This window comes from Oryctolagus cuniculus, chromosome 12, assembly GCF_964237555.1.
Source record: "Oryctolagus cuniculus chromosome 12, mOryCun1.1, whole genome shotgun sequence".
In the NCBI taxonomy this organism is placed as follows: domain Eukaryota; kingdom Metazoa; phylum Chordata; class Mammalia; order Lagomorpha; family Leporidae; genus Oryctolagus; species Oryctolagus cuniculus.
The window spans coordinates 81,615,000-81,627,160 of record NC_091443.1 but is presented as its reverse complement, the minus strand read 5'-3'; the positions used below and the strand labels follow the sequence as shown (position 1 = coordinate 81,627,160).

General features: G+C 41.9%; 1 protein-coding gene across 2 annotated transcripts in view; it reads left to right on the top strand.

Annotated features, from left to right (window-relative positions):
- The window catches only part of ADAM10 (ADAM metallopeptidase domain 10), a 155,326-nt gene that overhangs the window by 25,625 nt on the left and 117,540 nt on the right, over window positions 1-12,161 (top strand). The window contains exon 2 of one of the 2 annotated variants that reach the window (XM_051821954.2): window positions 5,580-5,730. In XM_051821954.2, the coding sequence (XP_051677914.1) occupies window positions 5,580-5,730 (151 nt within the window). Of the gene's footprint in view, window positions 1-5,527; window positions 5,731-12,161 lie in introns of those variants that run through there. The other variant, XM_002718210.5, reaches the window with a different exon arrangement.

Here is a 12,161-nt window from a genome sequence, read left to right as displayed (position 1 = left end):
CAGGATTGTGTGAACTCTTCTGTGGGTGTTCATTTTGCTCTGAAACAATACAGGTGACTTATTTTGTCCTGTGTCTGAAACCACAAACCATAGTTTGAAGGGCCAATTATTTTGTGTTTTATTCATTTTTCTATAGTCATGGGTCATGATCATGTACAGTCTTTTTGAAGCTTCCAGGTCTCTGTTCTCTTTTGAGGTTTTTTTTTTTTTTTTTTTTTTTTTTTTTTTTTTTTTTTAAGGTTTATTTATTTATTTGAAAGAGTTCCAGAGAGAGGGAGAGAGAGATAGAGAGCTTCCATCTGCTGATTCAGTCCCCAAATGGCTGCAGTGGCTGGTGCTTGGCCAGACAAGCGAGGAGCCAGGAGCTTCCTCTTGGTCTCTCACATGGGTAAAGGGGCCCAAGTACTTGGGCCATCTTCTGCTTCTTTCCCAGGCACATTGGAGCTTGATTGGAAGTGGAGTAGCTGGGAACCGAACCAGTGTAATATGGGATGCCTGCATCGTAGGTGGCAGCTTAATCCGCTATATCACAATGCCTTCCCCTCTTTTGAGGTTTTTGGAAAAGCAATTGTATGGCTTTTGAGAGTTAGGAGCAACATTAAGAGTCCAGGGAACTGTGCTTTTTCACGTTTCATTAGGATATTCTGTTTATTTTCGTGACTGCCTGTTTGAATGTTTCTATCATTAGATTATGCCTTGAGTTGCATTAGTATAGTGACTCTTTTAGAAAAAAAAATCCTCTGATTTGTAGCCTTTTCCAATTTCAGTGTATAGATACCTCTGCTTCCCCTCCATCCTCCCATGGCTGATTTCAAGCTTCCAACACAGTGTCACTGAGCATGGATTTGGAAGGGAATTGGCACACATGAACTTGTATCAGTGAGCCCAGCATGTATGATTATTTTCTTTTCCTATTTGGTTTTAGCTCTTGAGGGTTGATTTTTAATTTTTTTAATGGAAGAGTAAGCTTATTTTTATAAATTTGTTTTCACTCTTTCCTCTTTTGTTTGATTAAGTATTGAGGGGGAGGAAATTACATAATATAGTTTTCAATGCATTATCTTTTTTTTTTTTAAAGATTTATTTACTTATTTGAAAGTCAGAGTTACACAGAGAGAGGAGAGACAGAGAGAAAAAGAGAGTGAGAAAGAGGTCTTCTATCCGTTGGTTAACTCCCCAATTGGCCACAATGGCCGGAGCTGCGCCGATCCGAAGCCAGGAGCTTCTTCCGGATCTCCCACACTGGTTCAGGGGCCCAAGAACTTGGGCCTTCTTCTGCTTTCCCAGGTCATAGCAGAAAGCTGGATCAGAAGTGGAGCAGCTCGGGTCTCAAACTGGTGCCCATATGAGATGCCAGCACTTCGGGCCAGGGCATTAACCCACTGTGCCACAGCACTGACCCCAGCCATGCATTATCTTAATGCCATTTTTTCATACTGGTGAGATCATAAATGCTGTTAAATTGTTTAGGCATAATAAGTCTTATATAGATGATGATTATGAGGTCAGATTCCTGGGTAACATTTTTAACTTTCCCAGTTAAACCTTGTGAATCATTCTATTTCAGCTATAAAGATTGAGAAAATCATTACTCAGGTTCTTTGGCAGTGAAAGTGAACAATATGTTGCTTTATAAAATTCCTTTGTGTGTGGGACAGAGAAAAGATGACTTTGTTTAATAACTTTCCTGGTAATGTCCACATAGTTGAGCTTTTGTCATATGTGCTGTACCAGAACAGCAGTAGTTATTGTTTTAAGTAATCAGAAGTAGCAGAGTACATTATCTGAATTGTGACTTAAAAACTTGACTGTTTGGTTCTGACAAAGAAGTGGAAGAAGAACATGCAAGCCAAGTTTATCCTGTGGCTGTTCAGTCCACTTGAAAGAATTTCAATTTAACTGTCCAATGAAAATTCTACATTTTTTAAAAAGATTTATTTTATTTATTTGAAAGAGTTACAGAGAGAAGTAGAGACAGAGAGAGGTCTTCCATCTTCTGGTTCACTCCCCAAATAATTGCAATGGCCAGAGCCTTGCTGATTAGGAGCCAGGAGCTTCTTCTGGGTCTCCCATGCAGGTGTAGGGGTCCAAGGACTTGGGCCATCTTCTACTGCTTTCCCAGGCCATAGCAGAGAGCTGGATCAGAAGTGGAGCAGCACTCGAACCTGTGTCCAGATGGGATGCTAGTGTAGCAGGCAGTGTCTTTAACCCACTGCACCATAACACCAGCCCTACATTTGCTTTTCACAATGAAAGAAACTTCAAAAGTTCTAATTTTACAACTTCCTTATTCTTGGTTTCTTCTGATATTTTCTCTTATGTGACATACATTTTAGAAACCAAGTATAAATTTAAAAATATTTCTAGGGAACAGTGCTGTGGCATAGCAGGTAAAGCTGCCACCTGCAGTGCTAGCATCCCATATTTCTGATCCACCTCTCCGCTATGGCCTGGGAAAGCAGTAGAAGATGGCCTAGTCCTTGGGCCCCTGCATCTGCGTGGGAGACCTGGATGAAGCTCCTGGCTCCTTGCTTTGGATTGGTGTAGCTCCAGCTGTTGTGGCTATCTGGGGAGTGAACCAGCATATGGAAGACCTCTCTCTCCTTTTGCCTCTGCCTCTCTGTACCTCTGCTAAATAAATCTTTAAATAAATAAATAAATCTTTAAAACATATTTCTAAATAATACAGAAGGGGCTGCTGCTATGGCCTAGCTCATCCCATCTGAGCGCCAGGTCAAGTCCTCGTTGCTCCACTTACCATCCAGTTCCCTGCTAATATTCCTAGAAAAACAGTGGAAGATGACCCAAGTGCTTGTGCTCTTGCCACCGTTGTGGGAATACTGAATGGAGTTCCAGGCTCCTGGCTTCATCCTGGCTCAGCCTTGGTTATTGTGACAATTAGGGAGTGAACAAGCCTGTGGATGGACTTTGTCTGTTTCTCTGTCTCTAACACTCTGCCTTTCAAATAAATAAAATAAGTATTTTTTGTAAAAAAGATAGCTTGGTGTAACATTTGATTCCATTATTTAGTCTTAAGTTTTAAAAGCTCTGTAGTAGTGGCTTTTATTGTCTCATACACATTTGCTTCACTTTTTTTTTTTTGGTATTTGCAAAGATAGTTTTTTTTTTGTTGTTGTTGTTTTTTTTTTTTTTTTTTGACAGGCAGAGTGGACAGTGAGGGAGAGAGACAGAGAGAAAGGTCTTCCTTTGCCATTGGTTCACCTTCCAATGGCCGCCGCGGCCTGTGCGCTGCGGCCAGCACACTGCGCTGATCCGACGGCAGGGGCCAGGAGCCAGGTGCTTTTCCTGGTCTCCCATGGGGTGCAGGGCCCAAGCACCTGGGCCATCCTCCACTGCACTCCCTGGCCACAGCAGAGAGCTGGCCTGGAAGAGGGGCAACTGGGACAGAATCCGGTGCCCCGACCGGGACTAGAACCCGGTGTGCCGGCGCCGCTAGGCGGAGGATTAGCCTAGTGAGCCGCGGCGCCGGCCAGTTTTTTTTTTTTTAAAGATTTATTTGAAAAGATTTTTTGGTATTTGCAAAGATAGGTTTGTTTTTTTTTTTTTTTAAAGATTTATTTGCAAAGATTTATTTGAAAGGCAGAGAGGTCTTCCATACACTGGTTTTCTCCCCAAATGGCTGCCACAGCTGGAGCTGAGCTGATCCTAAACTAGGAGCCAGGAGCATCTTACAGGTCTCCCATGTGGGTGTAGGAGCCCAAGCATTTGAGCCATCCTCCGCTGCTTTCCCAGGCACGTTAGCAGGGAACTGGTTTGGAAGTAGAGCAACTGGAACTTGAACTGGTGCCCATGTGGGCTGCTGGCGCTATAGGCCTGGGCCACAGTGGCGGCAGTGGCCAGAGTTGGGTAGACAGGAGCCAGGAGCTTCTTCCAGGCCTCCCACATGGGTGCGGGGGCTCAGGGGACTTGGGCCATCTTCCGCTGATTTCCCAGGCATATTCGCAGGGAGCTGGTTTGGAAGGGGAGCAGCTGTGACTCGAACCAGTGCCCATATGGAGTGCCGGCACTGCAGACATAGGCTTAACTCGTACCACAGTGCTGGCCCATAGTACTTGGGACTTTTTAAGCTCCAGAGACTTAGAGGTCTTCTGTCTTTGGCCTCACCTTATAAAATTAAAAAAAAAGAAGAGCAAGTTAAAGTAAACAACAGGGGATAATAAAGATCAAAGTAAAATCAACAAAATAGAAAAAATAGGGAATAAAAAAATCAAAGGAACTAAATGGTAGACCTTTGAGAAGATCAATAAGATAGATAAATTCCTAGCTGTCCTGATAAAAGCAAAGGAGCACAATTACAGCTTGTATGTATCAGGAAGGAGAGAGGTGACATAACTTGATTAAAAGATAGCAAAAATGCAATATGGCAGTATTATGAGCAACTTTTATCTCCATAAATTCAACAGCTTGGGTGAAATGGGAAAATTCCTGCTGAAATTCATTCAAGGATAAACAAAGAGCTATCTAGTTTTTTTTTTTTTTATGAAATTGAAATTGTAGTTAATAAAAACCTTTTACACACACATACTCATACCCCACTCCAGGCCAAGATAGATTCACTGGTGAATTCTAGCATATATTCAAGGAGAAAAAATACCAGTTTTAAATAAATTTGTCCAGAAAATTGAAAAAGAGACAATATTTCTCAACATATTTTTTACTCTGATACTACAACTTGGCAAAAGATTGCTTAAAAAATTCTTCACCAGTATTTCCTAAGAACACAGATAAAGATATTAAATAAAATCACAGCCAGTTGAATCCAACAATATGACTAGGTAGAGTTTGTATTAGTAGTACAAAGTTGGTTGAACTCCATTCAGTTAATTTACTATATTAATTAGCTTAAAAAAAAAAAAAAACAACAAAACCCTGTGTGGTCATCTTAATAAATGGAGAAACAAAAGCTGGCATTTGGTGTAGTGGTTAAGTTACCACTTGGGACACATGCATCTCATATTGGAAAGCCTCTTTTGAGAGGCTTCTTCATTTCTAACTAGCTTCCTGCTAATGCATACTCTTAGAGGCAGCAGATGATGGCTGTAGTACCTGGATACCTGCCACTCAAGTGGGAGACCTGGATGGAACTCTGGGCTTCTGTCTTCAGTCTAGACCAGCCTCGATTGTTGGGAGTATTTGAGGGGTAAACCAGCAGATGGAAGATCTCTCTCTCTCTCACACTGTCTCTCTCACTCTCTCTCCCTCCCTCTCTGCATTCCAAATAAAATGAAAATAATTTTAAAAATAGAGAAGGAGCAGTTGACAAAGACCAGCATCTGTTCTTGAGAGTTTTTATCAGCAAAATATGAAAAAAGAAAACTTCTTCAACCTGATAAAGAACACTAAGACAAATCTGCAGCTGTCACCCAAACTTTTGTCTGTGGTTGAAATTACAGTAAGTTAAAAAACATAAAATAATATTTGTAGAATATTCATAATATTATTACCTGCATTAGTGAGACAATTATTTCATACATACTGGAATAATCATAGAATCATATTAAACCGAGAAGGAACGTTCCATATGATACTGATTAAAACTGTTGTTCTGATTTTTATAGGTCAGTATGGAAATCCTTTAAATAAATACATCAGACATTATGAAGGATTATCTTACAGTGTGGATTCATTACACCAAAAACACCAGCGTGCCAAAAGAGCAGTCTCACATGAAGACCAGTTTTTACGTCTGGATTTCCATGCTCATGGGCGGTGAGTAAATTTGATGCTGACTATGTCTGAAATTCTTCTGTATTCATCTAAATTGAGAGAAGGAATTCTTACACTGACTATTCCTTCTCTAATGCAGTGGTCCCCATTTGGAAAGTCAGCCTTCACAGGAATTTGATATATACATCACAGAATTTCTTTTTTCAAAGTGGATTATCATTTTTTGTTGTTAATGAAATAGATTTAAATGTTTTTCGATTTATGAATCGGATCTATTATTTTATTTGAAGATACAGGGGACTTCAGAAAGTTCATGGAAAGATGGAATTAAAAAATAAATGTATTGTACAAAAAATTAGAAACTCATCCTTAGTTTTTTCATAATACTGACTTTCCATTAATGCTTTAAAAAGCATGTTATTCATTAATTTACTTACTCAAGAAGCAAAGATGGCCGGTGCCGCGGCTCATTAGGCTAATCCTCCGCCTTGCGGCGCCGGCACACTGGGTTCTAGTCCTGGTCGGGGTGCCGGGTTCTGTCCCGGTTGCCCCTCTTCCAGGCCAGCTCTCTGCGTGGCCAGGGAGTGCAGTGGAGGATGGCCCAACTCCTTGGGCCCTGCACCCCATGGGAGACCAGGATAAGCACCTGGCTCCTGCCTTCAGATCAGCGCGGCGCGCCGGCAGCGGCGGCCATTGGAGGGTGAACCAACGGCAAAAGGAAGACCTTTCTCTCTGTCTCTCTCTCTCCCTGTCCACTCTGCCTGTCAAAAAAAAAAAAAAAAAAAAAAAGGAAGCAGAGAGAGAGAGTGAGAGAGAGAGCATTCTAGTTACTGGTTCATTACCCAGATGCCTCCAGCGTTTGGGCCTGGGCCAGACTGATACTGGGGGCTGAGAACTCAGTCCAGCTCTCCTACATTGGGTGGCCAATATCAATTACCTGAGCCATTACCTACTGCCAGGTGTGCTTTTGCACAAAGCTGGATTCTCAGTGCTTGAACCCAGGTATTCTGATATTGGATGTGGGCATCTTAACTGCAGGAATGTATGCCCACTGCTTTCTATGAAAGTTTTGAAGATCACTCATGAATCTTTTTTCTTTAAGATTAATTTATTTATTTGAAAGAGTTACACACAGAGAGGAGAGGCGGTGGGGCGGGGGGTGTCTTCCATCTGCTGGTTCACTCCCCTATTGGCTGCAACTGCCAGAGCTGGGCTGATCCAAAGCCAGGAGCCAGGAGCTTCTTCCAGGTCTCCTATGTGGGTGCAGGAGCCCAAGGATTTAAGCCACCTTCTGCTGCTTTTCCAGGCCATAGCAGAGAGCTAGATCAGAAGTGGAGCAGGCAGGATTCGAACCGGCGTTCATAAGGGATGTTGGCACTGCAGGCAGTAGCTTTACCTGCTATGCCACAGCACCAGCCCCCTCATGAATCTTTAAAGATTTTGTGTTCATGGTTTCCCATGTTTGCTATGTCAATACATTTATATTTTAGATTTATTTATTTATTTGAAAGAGTTAGAGAGAGGTCTTGAATCGCTGGTTCACTTCCCAAATGACTGCAATGGTCAGAGCCTTGGTGGATCTGAAGTCAGGAGCCTGGATCCTCCAGGTCTCCCACACCAATTCAGGAGCCCAAGGAATTGAGCCATGTTCTGCTGCTTTCCCAGGCCATAGCAGAGAGGTGGATTGGAAGTGGAACATCTGGGACTTGAACTGGTGTTCATATGGGATGCTGGCACTGCAGGCAGTGGCTTTACCGGCTGTGCCATAGTGCTGGCCTCTGTGGTCAATATTTCTTATCATCTGGTACCAGCAGAGAAGGTAACTAGTTGTGTGCCATTGGCTTTATTTTCCGATTAATGTAGTTTTATCAGTTCTAAAATGACAGCTGGTAGACAAATTACCATTCAGTTCTTGAACAAAATACTTAAGGGATTAAAAAAAGGGGAGCCAAAGGAAAGAGGTAAAAATCACATTTATTCAGAGCATATTGCGTTCTAGGTGCTTTATCTGCATTTTCTCACTGAATCGTCTGAGTGCTCAGATAAGGTAAATATCATTTTGTATCTGAGGAAACAAAGGCTCAGGGAAATTATTTAATTTACGCAGCCCAAGATTGAACCAGACCTCAATGACTAAAATCCTCATAGTCTTCTATCTTTTTGCCCATTAGAGGTCCTTAGACATAAAATATTTTGAGATTTTTTTTTTTTGTTAGAGACCTTTTGTCTTACCTGCTGTAATTAGTAGATCTGTTCCTTTTGTAGTTTTTCTCCCGATGTGGCCTTGATTAAGACCTCTTTTATTCACTTCCCAGTAGTCTTCCTGGCTTCCACTCTGTTTTCATTAAAGCTTATCCATCCTGCTGTAAGATGACTCTTCCTAAATCTTCTATTAATGATTGTTCACCAGATTTCTTAATGTATTTTTTTAACTTCTTTTAAATATTTTTCTTTTCATTCCCTCCTTCCCTCCCTCCCTCCCTCCTTCCTTCCTTTCTCTCTCTCTTTCTCTCTCCCCCTTTCTCTCTCCCCCTTCCTCTCTCTCCACTCTCCAAGTGGCCTCAAGGGCTGGAGTTGGGCCAATTCGAAGCTAGGCACCAGGAGCTTCTTCCAGGTCTCTCACGTGGGTGCAGGGGCCCAAGGACGTGGGCCATCTTTTGCTGCTTTCCTAGGCTATAGCCGAGAGCTGGATCAGAAATGGAGCAGCCAGGACCTGAACCAGCACCCATTTGGGATGCCAGCTTTAGGGGCACACGACGGCTTTACCCACTATGCCACAGCACCTGTCCCCCCCTTTTTTTCCTTAAGATTTATTTATTTATTTGACAGAGTTAGAGAGAGAGGAGAGACAGAGATCTTAGGGTTGCTTTAAATAGAAATCTGTTTAACTATATAATTGTGCTGCCTTTTTTAGAACTGATCTAATTTCAGATTTTTTCAGTTATTATACTATCTGTACATTCACACTGTCTTAGAATTTGAACCTAAAAAACGCCATTAAAGGGCTTGAGCTGTTGTAGCAGGTAAAGCTGCTGCCTACAGTGCCAGCGTCCAATATGAGTGCCAGTTCAAGACCTGGCTGTGCCGCTTCCAGTGCAGCTCTCTGCTATGGCCTGGGAAAGCAGTAGAAGATGGCCCAAGTACTTGTGCCCCTGCACATGCATGGGAGACCTGGAAGAAGCTCCAGGCTTCTGGCTTCGGATCAGCTCAGTTCCGGCTTCTGTGGCCATTAGAGAGTGAAGCAGCAGATTGAAGACCTCTCTCTCTCTCTCTCTCTCTCTGCCTCTGCCTCTCTGTAACTCTGCCTTTCAGATAAATAAATAATTCTTTTTTAAAAATGTGCATTATAATTACTTTCTAACATACTTAGTTAAAAGTGTGATTTGGGGGCTGTTACTGTGATGCAGTGGGTAAAGCTGCTGCCTGAAGTTCTGGCATCCCATATGGGAGCCGATTCGAGTCTCAACAGCTCCACTTCCAATCTAACTCTCTGCTATGGCCTGGGAAAACAGTGGAAAATGACCCAAATGTTTGGGCCCCTGCACCCAATGGGAGACCTGGTGGAAGCTCCAGGCTCCTGGCTTCGGATCGACCTACTCTGGTCATTGCGGCCATTTGAGGATTTAATGAGCAGATGGAAAACTTTCTCTCTCTCTCTCTCTCCCTCTCTCTCTCTCTCCCTCTCTCCCTCTCTCCCTCTCTCCCCGCTTCTCTCTGCCTCTTTGTAACTCTGCCTTTCAAATTAATAAATAAATACTTTTAACAAATGTGTTTGACAGGGCAAGTGTTATGATGCAGCAGGTTAAGCTGCCACTTGGGCTGTTTGCATCCTGTATCAGACTGCCTGGGATTTGGTCCCGACTACTAAAACTACTCTGCTTCTGAACCCAGCTTCCTGCTAATTTACATGGGAAGGCATTGGATGATGTTCCAAGTACTTGAATTTCTGCCACTCACATGAAAGACCCAGATGGAGTACTGGGCTCTTGGCTTCAGCTTGGCTTATTACTTGTTGTTGCAGGCATTTAGGTAGTAAACTAGCAGAGATGGAAGATCACTCTGTCTTTCCCATCTCTCTGTCACCTGCTGTTCAAATGAACATGTAAATAAATCTTTTAAAAATTGTTGTTTGAGGGTGGTGCCACGGCTCACTTGGCTAATCCTCCGCCTGCGGCACTGGCACTTGGGTTCTAGACCCGGTTGGCGCGCTGGTTCTGTCCCAGTTGCTCCTCTTCTAGAAGCTCACAGCTCTCTGCTGTGGCCTGGGAAGGCAGTAGAGGATGGCCCAAGTGCCTGGGCCCTGTACCCGCATGGGAGACCTGGAGGAAGCACCTGGCTCCTGGCTTCGGATAGGCACAGCACACTGCCTGTAGCGGCCATTTTGGGGGTGAACCAACGGAAAGAAGACCTTTCTCTCTGTCTCTCTCACTAACTCTGCCTGTCAAAAAAAATTATTGTTTGACTACTGGAAGTTCTGGTATTATTTTTTCCTTCCTTAAAATGGGACTATAGAATGACTGAAAGTTTATAATTACTCATTTCCTGCTATAGAAAATCCCTCTTCTCCAGCATTAACAGATAATAGTTTTGGCACACTGCTACTACTTCTTACAGGGTTTATGTCTATCCAAATGATTGATTATTTGGTTAACAGTTTGTCATAATAATTTATATTCTTAAACATTTCTACTTGTATTTACATTTATTATGACTGTAGATTTCGGGTGACTGTTGGCTGCAGTTGGCTGGAGCTCATTCTATAAAATGTGTAGCGTCTTATGCACTGTGACTACACTTGTCTATTTTTCATGCTTTTAAAAATAACATGTAGAGTTTGTTTCCCCTATTCACATAGAGGAGCTTTATCCCCTAGAATCAGATCAGTGTACTTTAATAAATTACAGAATGTGTTAAATACTATGTAGTTAATTTAGACATCCAAAGAATATACTTAAGAAGGATTCTGTGTAGATAATTATTATGTGATTCTGGGTCTGTGTACCTAAGCACATGATGAGAGTTCTTTCAACCTGGTTTCCAGGTTCCCTAAATAAGGAAGGATGTGTTACATCTCAAGTTTACACATGTTAAAGTTATGTCGCAATTCTTCCAGGTCCAAAGCTTACCCTTAGAATTCCTTGAAAAATTATTTCTCTTGAAATAAAGTTCAGAGTTGTTTGAAGATAAGTGTATCATTTGAGTTAGTATTTCAGTTGTTGAGGAAAGATAGATGTTTTGAAAGATTTCAACAATGTTCATTAGATTGTTTAAATATTTTTGTGGTAGACACTTTGGTAAAATACATATACCTGTACTCGGAAATTAAGAATTAGTTTTCTAAATTTTATAAATTATTTCATTTAAATATGTTCTGATAAATGGGATTGCCCAGTAGCAATATTGTATGGATTTCACTTACAGCACTAACTACATTTTATTTATAATTTTGTTTGCAAACAAATGTATATATCCTCTTTGTGAACTTAAAGTGCAGCATGTGAGTCTTCTGTACCTTTTTTTTTTTTTTTTTTTTTTTTTGACAGGCAGAGTGGACAGTGAGAGAGAGAGACAGAGAGAAAGGTCTTCCTTTGCCGTTGGTTCACCCTCCAATGGCCGCTGAGGCCGGCACACTGTGCTGATCCGATGGCAGGAGCCAGGTACTTCTCCTGGTCTCCCATGGGGTGCAGGGCCCAAGTACTTGGGCCATCCTCCACTGCACTCCTGGGCCACAGCAGAGAGCTGGCCTGGAAGAGGGGCAACTGGGACAGAATCCGGCGCCCCAACCGGGACTAGAACCCCGTGTGCCGGCGCCGCAAGGCGGAGGATTAGCCTAGTGAGCCGTGGTGCCGGCTTCTGTACCTTTTTTTATGTAGAGGATGGTTGTTTAGAGTATATTGAGTGAGTGAATGAATGAAGAAATAGAAAGGCAACAGAACTTGCTGGCAGCTGTCATTGAAGAGGAGCATAAGGGATCATTCCGCTTCTTAGTAGAACTTGTATGAATTTCCTGAAATACTGTTTCAAAGAGGTAATTTAAAAAGTTCAAAGAAGTATTTGAAAAGTATTATTTTAAAAATGATAATTATAATACAGTTTATATTTTTGGTAGGAAGTACATATACACTGTCATATTGAACTATGTGTTTTCCTTTTGCAAATATATGTATGTTTAAACTTTTTCATTCTTTATATCTTATTTCCCAGGTTTTGTACTTTTGGGCAGGCAAGTGTCATTTTCTGGTCCTCTTGCCACTTGCTCACAGGCTTGTGTCTGATAGCTTATTTAGTAATGTAGCTTTAACATGATAGTGTTTCTAGTTGATGACTTAAACAGTAAATGTGAGAAACAAGGTGTATGCCTCATGGAAAAGCCCATCTATTGTTTTCCGTAATTGTAAGGTTTCTTTCATACTAATATTGCTTGTGTAGTTGGGTCTTCTGTGAGATAATAACCCTAGCTCAAATTTAATACA